The sequence below is a fragment of the Cryptomeria japonica genome, chromosome 3, assembly GCF_030272615.1.
Source record: "Cryptomeria japonica chromosome 3, Sugi_1.0, whole genome shotgun sequence".
Classification (NCBI taxonomy): domain Eukaryota; kingdom Viridiplantae; phylum Streptophyta; class Pinopsida; order Cupressales; family Cupressaceae; genus Cryptomeria; species Cryptomeria japonica.
The window spans coordinates 134,600,021-134,615,335 of record NC_081407.1 but is presented as its reverse complement, the minus strand read 5'-3'; the positions used below and the strand labels follow the sequence as shown (position 1 = coordinate 134,615,335).

At 32.5% G+C, this 15,315-nt stretch overlaps 1 protein-coding gene across 1 annotated transcript in view; it reads left to right on the top strand.

Moving 5' to 3' along the window:
- Nucleotides 1-8,300, top strand: part of LOC131027322 (alpha-glucan water dikinase 1, chloroplastic) — a 262,802-nt gene extending 254,502 nt beyond the window's left edge. The window contains exons 27-31 of the mRNA XM_057957336.2: nucleotides 2,558-2,656; nucleotides 7,049-7,222; nucleotides 7,304-7,396; nucleotides 7,736-7,851; nucleotides 8,019-8,300. Of these exons, the coding sequence (XP_057813319.2) occupies nucleotides 2,558-2,656; nucleotides 7,049-7,222; nucleotides 7,304-7,396; nucleotides 7,736-7,851; nucleotides 8,019-8,223 (687 nt within the window). The 3' untranslated portion in view covers nucleotides 8,224-8,300. The remainder of the gene's footprint in view (nucleotides 1-2,557; nucleotides 2,657-7,048; nucleotides 7,223-7,303; nucleotides 7,397-7,735; nucleotides 7,852-8,018) is intronic.
- The last annotated feature ends 7,015 nt before the right edge of the window (nucleotides 8,301-15,315 follow it).

Below are 15,315 nucleotides of genomic sequence, written 5' to 3'. Positions count from 1 at the left end.
ATGAAAAAGAAATACAAACAAAACGTCCAAAAACACTTTTTTTTTTTGTTTTCGCAAGTCAAAACATGACATGCCGCGGTACAAGTCCTGGAGCTCAGACCCGGCGAGTTTGTCCATAACTTGCCTGACTCGTGAGTCATGCGAGTTATGCGAAAAACTCGCTGAGTCCAAGTCATGAGCTACCAAAACTCGCCGAGCTTCAGTCAACTCGCCAACTCGGGACGTGGCGAGTTTTGATACTTTGGTTGGAGGCTGCCTACCAGTCAATATTGGTGCTGTGACTGAAATCTGGGCATTACAATGTTTTGCCATAGTGCCGCATTACCAGCAAATGTAAAGGGAAGATGTTGTACAGGTCTGTAGCAGTTCTGAGTGTGCCGTACATGTCATGAGGAAGCTGTATTAGGTCTGAAACTGAGTTCTGGGCAGCGTTATTCGTAGCCCTTTCCATTGTTATCATTGTTTGGACAGAATTAGGCAATGAAAATGTAATGTTGATTGAGTATTCAAGAAACAAATGTAATGGTATTGTTATAAGCAATAGAATATAATGTAAATCTGAACATTGTTCTTCTTAAATCTGATTGTTATTACTGTCATAGACTTAGTGAATGCAATATAGTGTTCTTCATTTTGGTTGATTTGGTATCAATTTGCATACCTCCAACTTTCAAACAAAGGAAGAGTGAAACAACCATTCACATCTGCAAACTAAGAATTTATCAGATAACTCAAAAACCAGGTTGCAAGCAAACTGTTTGACAAAATTACAGTGAATGGAAAGGAAAAACATTGGTCTAGAACAGGGGGTGTTCTTACAAGCTCTTGCTGGACAAGTGCCTATAATTGGCATTGATTGGGCACAGCTTGGGCCCAATCCAGATCCAAAGGCCCTCTATTTTCCATTGTTAAACTACAAGTACAAAGTGAAATACAAAATTTTAATTTTTAAAATCAAAATACTTTAGTTTTAATCAACATAATTTAAAATTAATATAACCTAATTGTTTTATTCAAAAATTAGGTTAAAATTAACTGAAATGTGTATAAAGCAGTAAATTCCTAAAAAAATCAGCATAAACAAAAAAATTGGTGATAATCCAATTTTTTGGAAGTAAATTTGAAAACACTTCTATATTTTAGGAAATTATGAGTTTCTCATAGCCTACGTGCTTGATTTTAGTTGTTAAAATAAATTTAAATGCTTGAAAATAAAACCAAAAGAAAAAATCTCTGGCCTGGCCTTGAAAATTTTGAAATCCTACTCTTCAAATTTGCCTAGAAATTGTTCCAAGTAGCTCAAATTTTCTCTTCAACTGCTGTGTGATGTATTGAGGGCGTTGAAGACTTTATAAGCAAAAAGATGTGTTTTTGACACATCCCAGGCATGTCCTGTGATTGATAGTGTCAATCCATTTTTTTTTCCAGATTTGCCAAGTTTCTGGCGAGTACTTGCTGAAAAAATGGTGAATCTTGCTAGAAACTCTGCGAGTTTACCGTCAAGTAACTCACTAGCAAAAAACTTCAGTGAGTGTGCCAATTATGATTGAATCATCAAGATAAATGCAACTAACATCTCTTTTCATAAATAGAAACAGTAAAGCTGAAGGGCTCAACATAGCTCAATCATACAATAATAACATGCCTTGTGTAGTTGTATAATCATGTTGGTACCAAATGTGATCATAAAAGAGTGCAAAACAACAAATAATTTGATATAAATCTATGTAGCAAAGATAAAGACACAAGCTTTATGGGTTTTACAATGACTATCAAGTGGCATTGTCTTTAGTAGTGGAGCCCCTTGTAGAAGGTTTGGAATGGTCATAACATTTTTCTTTACTGGTTTCAGTTTCAATAAAGATAATACATGGCTTGCTTACGATACACCCTTAAAGCCTAATTGGAATTTTTAAATGTGCTTTCTTCTTCTATGGTTAGCTGTCGGTGGTTGTTGTTTCCAAATATAGAAGAGAGATCTACTATATAAGCTTTGCATTCGTACAAACTTCTAAAACTATCCATTGAACTTTTAAGTAATAAATCTTATATAAATAATATGTGCATTTTATAGTTTCATGACAATCATTACACATAAATAGTTAATCTTTCTCTTGCATTTGACATGTATCATAAAACATTCAAACCTTGCCTTACATATTTTTTTTTTCTTTGAACTTTCCTTTATCTTATCATTCACTTCTAAACAGGTTTGCATAACCCCTTTCTTATGTAAATATACCAGATTATGTTTTTAATGATTTGGTTGCATATTCTTTCTCATAATATCTTATTCCTTTTCCTAGGTTGTATTTTACAATCTCAACTATCTTCCTCTTTATAAGCCTTTTAGGTTGTCAATTTGTAAGTAGGACACTCTTCTATCTTATAGGGAATCCCTCATTTTACAATGGTTCAATACTAGTTGATATTAAAAAAACTGAAACTTTCTTCTTGTAGGGTTTGAACTTTAAATATTTTCCATTATATTTTCTGAATGCAATAGTAGCTGTCTTCTTCCATTTTGCAATTTTACTAACTATTTTTCATTTAGCAGATGAATGGACTGAAAACCAAGATGCAAGGTTCAAAAATGCCATGGCCAGGTAATGAGGGTGAACAACGATGGCAAAAAGCGTGGATGGCAATAAAGAAGGTTATTATAACATCTCAGAAAGAAACCCACCATTGCTTCTATGCGCACCCATACCTTTCTATCATATGATTTGTAATTTTTTTTGGTTTTTAGAAGAATCGTTGTAAAATGTTGCTTTCTAAAACTATAGTAATATATGAATTCACTTAATTAGATCTTGCAGACATTCAATAGTCAATAACAAAGAAGCATAAACATACAAAGGAATAGTTCATATGCATATTTACAATGGCATTTGTCACTTGGTTTTTTAATATGTAGTGTCAACAATGATATCAATAGCAATTACTTCTAACCATAGTTACTAGGAGATGAGAACTAGTACCAGATAGGAGATGGGTACTAGTACTGGTACAGAAAGTGGGGAGGGTACGAGTATGCAATTATCAAAAAAACTTGTAGACAGGTAGAACATACAGATGGCAAAATGAAAAATATTATTATATATGATTTAATTTTAGCAAAAAAATCATGCAATGAATATGCAAATTTAAAAAATTTCAATTACTAAAATGCTTAAATTTTTTAAAATATACATTTTAATGTACTGAAAAAAATATAATGAAAGAAAGAGATTAATTAAAATAATATTTGATACTTGTTTTTATAATAAAAATGTATAAATTATAAACCATAATCACTTGGAGATGGTAGATAGAAATTGGAGAAGAATGCCATTATTTTGAAAACATGTTATGGGCACCCTTGGAAACAACTATATTTTCAAACAATTCATAAAACTTTAATACATCTAGAAATCTTAAGTCTTATTTTTGTTTGTCTTTGTACTATGATCTCTGTGGGATTTGATAAGAAAATTTTCTGCTACAATTTTTACAAAAAATATTAAACTACCAATATATTAATGCACTATTTTAGTTTTTGTAGCTTTTATCAGCTATACCAACACTTAGGAAAATCCATTGTAATTTAAGTGATATCTAAGAAATCTTTATATGAAGTTTCCTAATTTTTAAGGGATGCTTGTAAGAGATGTATAGAGACACAAAGAAACTTCATATGGAGTCTCCTAATGTCTAGAGACATCATATGGGTCTCCAAGATAGGGCCATATTTCCAGTATAGGGGGCAAGCATCAAGGGTTAGGGTATGAATCTCAAGATAACTATGCTTTTAACTTTATATCTGTTTGGATTTTCTTCAGGTGCTGTTTTGCATTCAGAATTTTGATTGTGACATTGACTGTTCTCACTTCTTAGAATGGAAATTTACCGTGCATCTAGCTTGGAAGCTGTGCATTTTCAAATTCATCAATTTGGCCGTTTTAAATTATTACAGAGGTCATGCTGATTTTGTAACTAGTTTATTTGGCATCATGATAAAGAATGTTCAATAAACCAAAAACCTGGACAACCGACATAATTGACTATGAAATTGATTTCGAACAACTAGGCATGCAAACAGTTAATTGGCCGAGACACTGTCAAAAATTCTTGATTAAAACTTAGCCTTGACTTGCGTTTGTTGATGTTATAGCAGCAAGAGATATCTCTCCCCTGACTGCTATCTTAACGATTATTAATACCTTATTTATTTCCTAATCATCACTGTCTTTTATCTGCATTTACTAAATTGACTGTTAGTTTTTATCCATTTGTTATCAGATAATTAAGTATAGTTGTCTATCAGGTGTTAGTTATATCGCACCCCCTTGTTTTGACGGGTTACCTGGTTTGGGCTCATGTCCCTTCATATGCCTTGGAGGCGTATATTATTTCTTCAATTAGATCTTTAGAGAATACATAATCATCGAAAGGATATGCTGTATCTATTTGTGTGATATCCGTGAAAATATAGCTGTGCATATTCGCATTATCTTTAGAAATTATATGCTGTTCATATACTGCAATCTCTGTGAATGATCTGCTGTATAGTTTGTGGAACAATCGGTGAATGATCTGTGGTGATTATATGCTGTGCACATATTGTTAAAGCTCGTGATATATATATATATATATATATATATATGCTGGTTATCTTATATGCCTGTCATTAACGCTCAGCAAACTGGAAAACAATCGAATTAAATACATTGGAGAAATCTAGCACTTGAAGAGAAAATCGATATCTTCAATATATTGATATATATTGCTTCAGATTAATTCAAATCTTAAGAAATATTAATTCTGTACTTCTGCCTGTACAACTCTGATCCAAAATCAACAGCGTTGACTTGGTACAACATGCAAAAAGATTCACAAGTTGCACCAAGTCAGATGAGTATGTGGCGAGTTTTCATAATTAAAACTATGGTTGGTAACTTGGTATCATGTAATCTTGTAGGTTTTACTTTATATGTAGGATTTACACTTTTCTTTGTTTCTCCACTTCATTTTTGATATTTATGAATTTCAATGTAGCATCTTTCTTCCTCTTGCTGGTCATTTTGCCAAGTATGATTTTCTTTCCGTCACAATCTGTGACTTCACAGTTTTGTGAGCCCTCATGACTTAAAATACTAAAACTTAACTACACAATTAGATCATAATAAATAGCCCTTTGGGAATCTCAAATTAGTTATATTTGAAAATTGAAAATTTAAACATTACAATTTATTCTGTCATTGAACTGCCTATATGAATCTTGAAACCATGAATAATTGGTGGAAAGTTATAGCACATGATTAGCTTGAATTACTAGTGTGAATTGTTTATGGAATCATTTCTTTTGTTTCATCAGTTTATTCTGCCATATAACCCACCTCCACATCCCATTTTCTTCTATATTGTTCATGGAGCCATTGAGGCATCAGATGGGGGGTTTCCATCAAAGACCAACTCAACCAATACAATGTCCACTATGAGAGTTAAATTTGGTACGTACTGCAATATAAGCAATAGACATACCATTATACCACATGCCCATTCGCTTAAAATATTGGGGCAGAGCCCATAAAAGACATATGGGTCAGCTTGTTTCCTTAATATGGTTACACTTGATAATACTTCAACGTGCCCTCATAGTGAAACATGGGAGGGGCTTTGGTCCATATATTACCATAAATGCAATTCCTACCTCCAAGTGTTCCCATGGCCACTAGAAGGTGCCCCACCCTTAGGATTTGAACAATGTCAATGGCATGAAACTCAAATCTAAGAAATATTAATTCTGTACTTCTGCCTATATAATTCTGATCCAAAATCAACAGCGTTGACTTGGTACAACATGCAGAAAGATTCACAAGTTGCACCAAGTCAGATGAGTACGTGGCAAGTTTTCATAATTAAAACTATGGTTGGTAACTTGGTATCATGTAATCTTGTAGGTTTTACTTTATATGTAGGATTTACACTTTTCTTTGTTTCTCCACTTCATTTTTGATATTTATGAATTTCAACGTAGCATCTTTCTTCCTCTTGCTGGTCATTTTGCCAAGTATGATTTTCTTTCCGTCACAATCTGTGACTTCACAGTTTTGTGAGTCCTCATGACTTAAAATACTAAAACTTAACTACACAATTATATCATAATAAATAGCCCTTTGGGAATCTCAAATTAGTTATATTTGAAAATTGAAAATTTATACATTACAATTTATTTTGTCATTGAATTGCCTATATGAATCTTGAAACCATGAATAATTGGTTGAAAGTTATAGCACATGATTAGCTTGAATTTCCAGTGTGAATTGTCTATGGAATCATTTCTTTTGTTTCATCAGTTTATTCTGCCATATAACCCACCTCCACATCCCATTTTCTTCTATATTGTTCATGGAGCCATTGAGGCATCAGATGGGGGGTTTCCATCAAAGACCAACTCAACCAATACAATGTCCACTACGAGAGTTAAATTTGGTACGTACTGCAATATAAGCAATAGACATACCATTATACCACATGCCCATTCGCTTAAAATTTTGGGGCAGAGCTCCATAAAAGACATATGGGTCAGCTTGGTTCCTTAATATGGTTACACTTGATAATACTTCAACGTGCCCTCATAGTGAAACATGGGAGGGCTTTGGTCCATATATTACCATAAATGCAATTCCTACCTCCAAGTGTTCCCATGGCCACTAGAAGGTCCCCCACCCTTAGGATTTGAACAATGTCAATTGCATGAAACTACTCATTCCCTGCTACTAGACCAAAACCCATGGGGCAGTAGCACATGACAACCTTGTTATCTACTATAAATCAGAGTTGTGTATTCAAGAAAGAATGCCTAATATTCGGGTATTATTGTAATGGGAGATTGCTCCTCAAACTGACAGTGTAATTAGAGATTTTTCAATTACAGTGGTAGATGTCAATCGACTTTTCTATTCTGATCTGCAATTTCCAATAATCAAGATGGTCCTTACATATTCTTTTTATATTTATGATTTTATATTTTACTAATTCACTTTGTGTGTTTCCTTTCTTTCAGGTTTGGGCTTCAAAGTGGAATGAAAGAGCATACATTAGCACTAAAAAAACAAAAGTAGATCATGATGATCTATGTATGGCTGTTTTGATTCAAGAAATAATCAGTGCAGATTATGCATTTGTCATTCATACAACTAATCCATTATCAGGCAATAAATCAGAGATTTATGCCGAGGTAAAAAACCCTTTTGTACTACTTACAATTTGAATGATGTTGAATTGATGTTTTCTTGTTTAAGCTTGTTTCACTTTACAGATCGTGAAAGGTTTGGGAGAAACACTAGTAGGTGCTTACCCTGGTCGAGCCATGAGTTTTGTTACAAACAAATCTTCCTTAAAATCCCCCAAGGTGAAATTCGTAGTGTAACTCGCTTATGTTTTTGTTTAATAAATCAGCAATTTGTTCAGCTCCAGTTTCTTGATAAAATAAAACTTATCAATGGGACTGAAAAATACCTTTTTTAAAAAGAAAACAATGCAGAACATAAGGCATCTCCAATTCATTGCTATCTAAATCTGACTTAACTGAAAGTAACAGCAAAGCAATGATATAGAATCTAGATAATTGTAAATACAAAGTAATAAAGATGTGGATTAACTAGAGCTCTTCTTATGTCTAAATAGGAAAAAGAGATTGACAAATGAGATCTCTACTAATTATTGAACTATTGACTTTGTTGATGTTCAGGTAGTTGGGTATCCCAGTAAGCAGGTGGGTCTTTTCATAAAACGGTCAATCATATTCCGATCAGACTCAAATGGTGAAGATCTAGAAGGCTATGCGGCTGCTGGCCTTTATGACAGGCAAGCATTTTTCCGAATTAGTACAAATATATTGAAATGAGACACGATTTAGCAATCTTAGAAGTCCCATATACAACACTTTGCAAAATAATCAAGTTCAAGTTTTGTATGTAGCTTCTTCTTAATCTGAATAATTCAATGCATTGTATAATACTATAATGCTGCAGTGTGCCAATGGACCAAGAGGAGAAGCTTGTGATTGATTATTCTGTAGACAGATTAATAATGGATCAGAGCTTCCAGAAGTCAATTCTGTCAAAGATAGCAGAAGCTGGAAATGCAATTGAACAGCTCTACAAATGTGCTCAAGACATTGAAGGCGTAATTAAAAATGGTGAATTATATGTTGTTCAGACAAGACCCCAGATGTAAACAACTTACAAATGTTTAGATATTTCAAATATTATTATTACTTAATAATTACATAAGGGATCTATAATTATCTATTTTATTGGCCTTTGATGCATTATTGGATTTTTAAGGGTATGTAATGTGGTTGATAATTTGCATTACAAAGAATCAATGGATTGGTAAGTTTACACTTAATTATTAAGAACAAAGAGAATGGAAATGTGTGTATGTATATATGTATACGCACAAATGACATAAATGTACGGATATCCATATTAGGATAGTTTTATTACCTAGCTAAATTCACAAACTAACTGCTCCCCGGGACACACATCTAAGCACATTAATGAAGACATTATTTTGTGTCATTCACTCAAAACAATTTCTGCCCAACTGCACTAGAACTCAATACATCTTTGGGTTTCTTGATACAGCTTTATGGTATTATGCCTCTGAAAACATTTTTTTCGTAGAGATGCATTAGAAATCTCATAGTTGAACACGAAGAATTCTTCCGAATCATATTAGGATAGTTTTATTACCTAGCTAACTGCAAAAACTAACTGCTCCCCGGGACACACATTTAAGCACATTAATGAAGACATTATTTTGTGTCGTTCACTCAAAATCATTTGTGCACAACTGCACTAGAACTCAATATATCTTTGGGTTTCTTGATAAAGCTCTATGGTATTATGCCTCTGAAAACATTTTTTTCTTAGAGTGATGCATTAGAAATCTCATAGTTGAACACGAAGAATTCTTCCGAATCATATCACACTACAAACAAACAGAAACTTTTTCTAGATGTTAATCTTTTAAAAACTTGAGTAGAGAGAGTCGATGAGTTTTAAGATTTGTCACATCATCCACTGTGGATCGAAATTAAGGTTGTTATCAATGAAACTGGACATCCTCATATTCTCTATGATAAAGGGAAGCGCACTAGGAAAAGTCCAAGGAATCAGGGACACATTATATCTGTCCCAAATCTAACAAGTTTAAGTTCATTATGAAGGTAACCCAAGTCTAAGGCGTAGATCATATAAGATATTATTTAGAGGCTATTAAATATGGCTACTTTTCCTCTTTTGACAAAATTTTATCTATTGCAGGTGAGAATGTAGCTGACAAATCTCTATTTTTAGGATTTAGAAAAGATAATTATAATTTTTTAAAATTTATTACAGAATTTGTAAGGTGAAATAAGATCAAATCAATTGTTTGTATTTACAAATACAACACAAATGTTGTAATGGGAATATGGGTTATTGCCTCCACCACAAGACTAGCACAAACACACAAACATGTTTACAAGAGATGTGATAGGAACACACATTATTAGACATAATGTCAATCTCAAGAAGGAAGGATTGTCAAATACCATAATGTGGCACATTCTCCAAAACAAAAACACCAACACAAGAGATTGTTCCCTAGTTGAATCTACCCTAGAGACTCACAACACAAAGAAATGATGATATTAGCACTAACACAAGCACAAAAACATGTGGAAGAGATATGTAGGTGACCAATGAACAGAGACACATTCTCCAATTAGAAAGACTAACACAAGAATTCACACATGTAGAGAGTTGTCTCCAGCACTATCTACCCAAGAGACACACAACACAATGCAATACATGCACATATAACAATAGAAGGCTACAATAAGTAGACCTCAAGTAGTTCATTCCTTTGATTCATTAGCTAGAGTGAAGAGATGAGTTAGATTAATTAAGAAGGAAGATAACCCATTTTCATCCCCAACACAAGCATACAAATTCATACAATGTTAATTCTTTCATTATGTTCATTTACTGCATTAAATTAATCATTACATCCTCACATTTGTAATCATGGATGTAAATAAATTAGAACACGCTCTATTTTCTTCTAACATCGTGACTTATAATTAAGATTTTGTTCAGTATAGATCAATCAATCCATTAATTTCTTTAAAAATACTTAATTCATATAAAGAAATAAATGATGAAAATATAGAATTGTTCCAAACACCATGAGCAAATTCTTGGAGCCTTCCCAACACCCAAATAGAGTTAGAGTATCACAAGAACATTCCAAGATTGCAAAGAAAATTGACAACATAGATATTAAAGTAGGAAGCAAATAGTGAATTACATAAAAGTCTAATTAGCAAGTGTGCCAAAAAATGCATCTAGGAAATTGATCATAGAAATAGGAAAAAAAATTTGTTGAAAATTTCTTTCAAAAATTCCATCCCCAAGATACTTCCACGATAGTGTGGATAAATTTGCAAAACCTTATACACGTCCACAACTAACTAGGTGTCTTTATAAAACCTAAAAACTAAAAACCATAATTTCTAGAAATAGAATTTGTATACTTAGTAATTAATATGATACCTCAACCTCCCAATTTGACACGTGGAAAAAATAGTTAAATAATAGAATCATAATTTCTATAATTAAAAAATTCTACGTAAATAATAGAAAGATCAACAAACACTTTTGTGAAACTTGAAGCTCCATTTTTTAGAAGAATGTTCTAAACTTGCAACTAAAATTTAAAATCGATAGGAGTCATATGAACCTACACTAATTAAATGTATTAAGGATTAACTCTTTGAATCACAAATTTTCTAACTCTCATTGACTTCCCACTGATTTTCAATTATTTTTTCCAAAACAATTATTAAATATATAAAGGGTTGGATGGAATTAATTAGTTTAGATGTTTATATCGATTTATTAAATTATGATATTCATTTTAATATTAGTTTTATAAAATAATAATAAAAAATAAATTTCTATAATATTGTTTTTGTAGGAGGTATTGCTATTACAATTTAAGTATATCATTATCAATATAATATAGAGTTAATGATAATTGATTTACTTACATATGTATGTATGTATCTATGTGTGTTCATGTGTGTGCATGTATGTTTCCATGTATGCTAGGAAATGCATTTTTATTAAAAGCAATGTTTAGTTGTTAATGTGGTTTATTAAACATTTTTGAATAAATTGGAATATATCATAATTAAAGTTAATGTTATAAGATGATGTATGCGTGAATTATCTAAAAAATCAAGGATGTGGTTTGAATTCATTGTCAACTAGTTGCAGAAATAAAATTAATTGTGCAAATGAAAAAAAAATGTATATATAAAATAACAAATTAAGAAATAATTACCATAACAAGGAGAATGAAGGAAAAAAAGTAAGTGAAATTATTAAAGGAATTCACAAACAATCAAAGGGTGGGTATTAGAAAGAAAGAAAAAAAAAGAGAGAAAGAGAGAGAGGACTGCAAGCTTTTAAGAGGTGTCAACTGTAGAAAGAAAACAAGAGTGATAAGATGGGCTGCAAAGAATATTCAATTAAGAAATATAATACTAGATAGATGCAAGACTTGAACTTGTAAGCTTTTTTATAGATATATACACATTCAAACTTATGTGTGTTGCATGTATGCTAAGAAATGTATTTTCATTAAAAGCAATGTTTAGTTGTTAATGTAGTTTATTAAATATTTTTGAATAAATTGGGATATATCATGACTAAAGTTAATGTTATAACTAGAGATAAGATAGTGTATGCCTGAATTAACTAAAAAATCAAAGAGGTGGATAGAATTCATTACCAACTAGTTGAAATCAAATAAAAATAATTGTGCAATTGAAAAAAAAATGTATATGTAAAATAACAAATTAGGAAATAATTACCCATTACAAGGACAATGAAGGAGAGAGAGAGAGAGAGAGAGAGAGAGAGAGAGAGAGAGAGAGAGAGAGAGAGAGAGAGAGAGAGAGAGAGAGAGAGAGAGAGAGAGAGAGAGAGAGAGGGAGAGAGAGAGAGAGAGAGAGAGGACTACAAGTTTTTAAGAGGCGTCAAATTGTAGAAAGAAAACAAGAGTGATAAGAGGGGCTACAAAGATTATTCAATTAAGAACTATAAAATTAGATAGATGCAAGACTTAAATTTGTAAGCTTTCTTATAGATATATACATGTATTCAAACTTATGACATATTATTTGTGTTTAATAATAGTTAATTTAGCTTGTATTCTTGTATATTACTCATTTTAAAAACAAAATTGAGAAGAAAAATCATTGGCTTGAGTAGAGGGATTATGTTGTTATTGACTTTATATATAAATGGAATCAAAACCCTCTATCTATTAGGAAATCTTGCTACTACACAATTTCATTTTTATATTATCTATGTGGTTATTTATAATGTTAATTGAGTTTGTTGTTTCATGTTGTCACCATAATCTTATCATATTACTAACTACTTAACTTTGAGCTACCATACCTTTCAACTTGTGTGTGTAGACTATTATCTTATTGTTGCATCCATGACCAATATATAAAAATTATCTTCCATGTTCTAATTAAGTTCTTTTATCCTAATAATTTTGTAATTTTTCTTATTTTGTCTATGTGACAACCTCCATGTCCCAATTTACTATAATATGTCCTTCACTTTTTAAGCATTATAATCTTTCTTTTTATTTATTTATTTGTATATGTAAATTTTTAAAATAAATAAATTGAATGGAACAATAACAATAAATGTTTTTTCTTCCTTTGATATTTAAAATGCTATTTGAAATTTGATTCTTTGTAGCATGTGTTAGGATAACCGGTGACCAACTGAGAGGGGGGAAGGGGGGGGTGAATCAGTTGTTAACAACTTATATCAATTAATCCACTTAATAACCTTTAACCAAACCACATAAACATTAAGTACCGGAATAGCAGAAACAGATACCGGTAAGCAATAAAACTTAAGAGTGAAACAAAGAATTAACACAATGCAACCATACCACATAACACCATGATTTGTATGTGGAAAACCCGGAAAGGGAAAAACCACGATGGGAAGCCTACCCACAGTCAGATGATACTTCTGCAGAAAGTGTGTGATACAATAAGGGCCTGCATATGCAGGAAGGCACACTGCCTAGAGCGTACTGCTCATTACAAAAGAGTCTCACTGACTACAGAGAGCTAATAACCATCTCAAGATAAATGGACAACAATCCATAATAATGAACTACCAAAGATAGCATCTACCATGCCTGATTACAATCCCGATTAAGCTCAATACCAGAGGCCTTTGACCTTTTCCTTAATCCCAATCCAATCACCTATGATCGACCAAATCTCCTTCACATATGATATTACATTTCATGACCACGATACACTTTCTATAATGAGATCTTACATCATTTTATACCAACCCTAAGGCCTAAACCAATTAGGTCGGCCACCTAAAAGATATTACAATAAGATCATTACATACATCCATATTACAATGATATGCAATGTTGGCTTAAGACCAAAACAACAATAACCAATTCATAAATCATCCCGGTAACGTGTAGAGAACATGTTAACATGATACCAGTCCATAACCTAGATAGGCACTGGACCTATTCTGGGTCCACCATGCCAAAGCAATGTCTTCAAATAGTTGAGGGATGATCAAAGAACATCTTCAACATCCTGAAATCCATCAAGAAGCCACACCAACACCACTTATGCATCCTGTCAAGATTTCTCAGTGAAAGCTCTGCCGGTTAAACCTTAAACCAATGCCGGTAAGGGTTTACAAGAGTGTATGATAGCATTTGATTACCAAGTCAATACCAACTAACCAAAACATGCTCCAAAAGCATGTAACACATAAAACCAAACATACTCCATTGATCCAAACATGCCAGAAGTGTCCAATAGATAGTCTCTTTTGTCGGTAACACTAGATCTCCTATCGGTAACCAAAACTTGTCTACCGATAACCAAACATAACAGCTAGTGTTGACATTAATGACAAAACATCAATGCAACACATAATCAATTAATCCATAATGCCAACAATCTCCCCCTTTGGCATTGATGGCAACACTAGATGTGAAAAACATCTAAGTACCAAGAAATGCCAAACAAGTCTCCCCCTGTGGAAGACAACTAACAATCTCCTGAATATCAATAACTCTCCCCTTGTGATTAATATCTTTGTAAAGTTCTGAATTTATTTTTTACATCACTATCTCTCCCCCTTTGACATCAATGCCAGAAATCTGACAAAAATATCAAAGAAAGAATATAAACCTCTGAATCTCAAAGCTGACTACTCCCCCTAAGTAGTAGCACCACTCATCAGTGTCAGAATGAATAGTAGATCTGATAAAGCATATCGGACTGATGACAAACTACATCAATCAAGTCTCTGTTGGAGGGGTAGAAAGCCCTAACCTGTCTCTCAAATACTCAAATGATTCCTTAGACAGTGGTTTAGTGAATATATCTGCAATCTGCTCTTTAGTGTTCACATAAACCAATTTGACTTCCTTTCCTTCTACCTTGTCCTTTAGAAAGTTATACTTTATTGATATATGATTAGTTTTAGAGTGAAATACCGGATTCTTAGACATGTCAATAGTTGTAGAGTTATCATAGTAGATAACTACTAGTTCACTACAATTTACCTTGATATCCTTCAATATTTGCTTCATCCACAAGACTTGAGTGCAATTAGTTGCTATTGCAACATATTTAGCTTCTACAGTAGATAAAGAAATGCATGAGTGTTTTTTGTTGATCCATGAAACCAATTTCTTTCCAAGAAAGAAAGCTCCACCAGAAGTTCTCTTCCTGTCATCAGTATCTCCTGCCCAATCTGAGTCAGTATATGCACATAAAGTGAAATCATCATCTCTAGAATACAATAAGCCATATTTTGTTGTTCCTTGGAAATACCTGAATATCCTTTTTACTGCACATTCATGAATTTTTAGGATTACTTTGATATCTTCAAACAATACTTACTGCATTCATAATATCCGATCTAGTTTGAGTTAGATATAACAGACCACCAATCATAGACTTATAACTGGTTGGATTTATCGGTGTAGAAGTATCCTTGATAGATAATTTCTCACTTGTCACCATAGGAGTACTTACTGGTTTGGAATTATGCATACCAAACTTTTTCAACAATTCCCTCAGATACTTAGTTTGACAGATAAAATGCCTTTGTCAGTTTGAGTAATCTGTAAACCTAAGAAAAATCTCATCTCACCAATCATGGACATTTCAAATTCATTCTTCATATTATT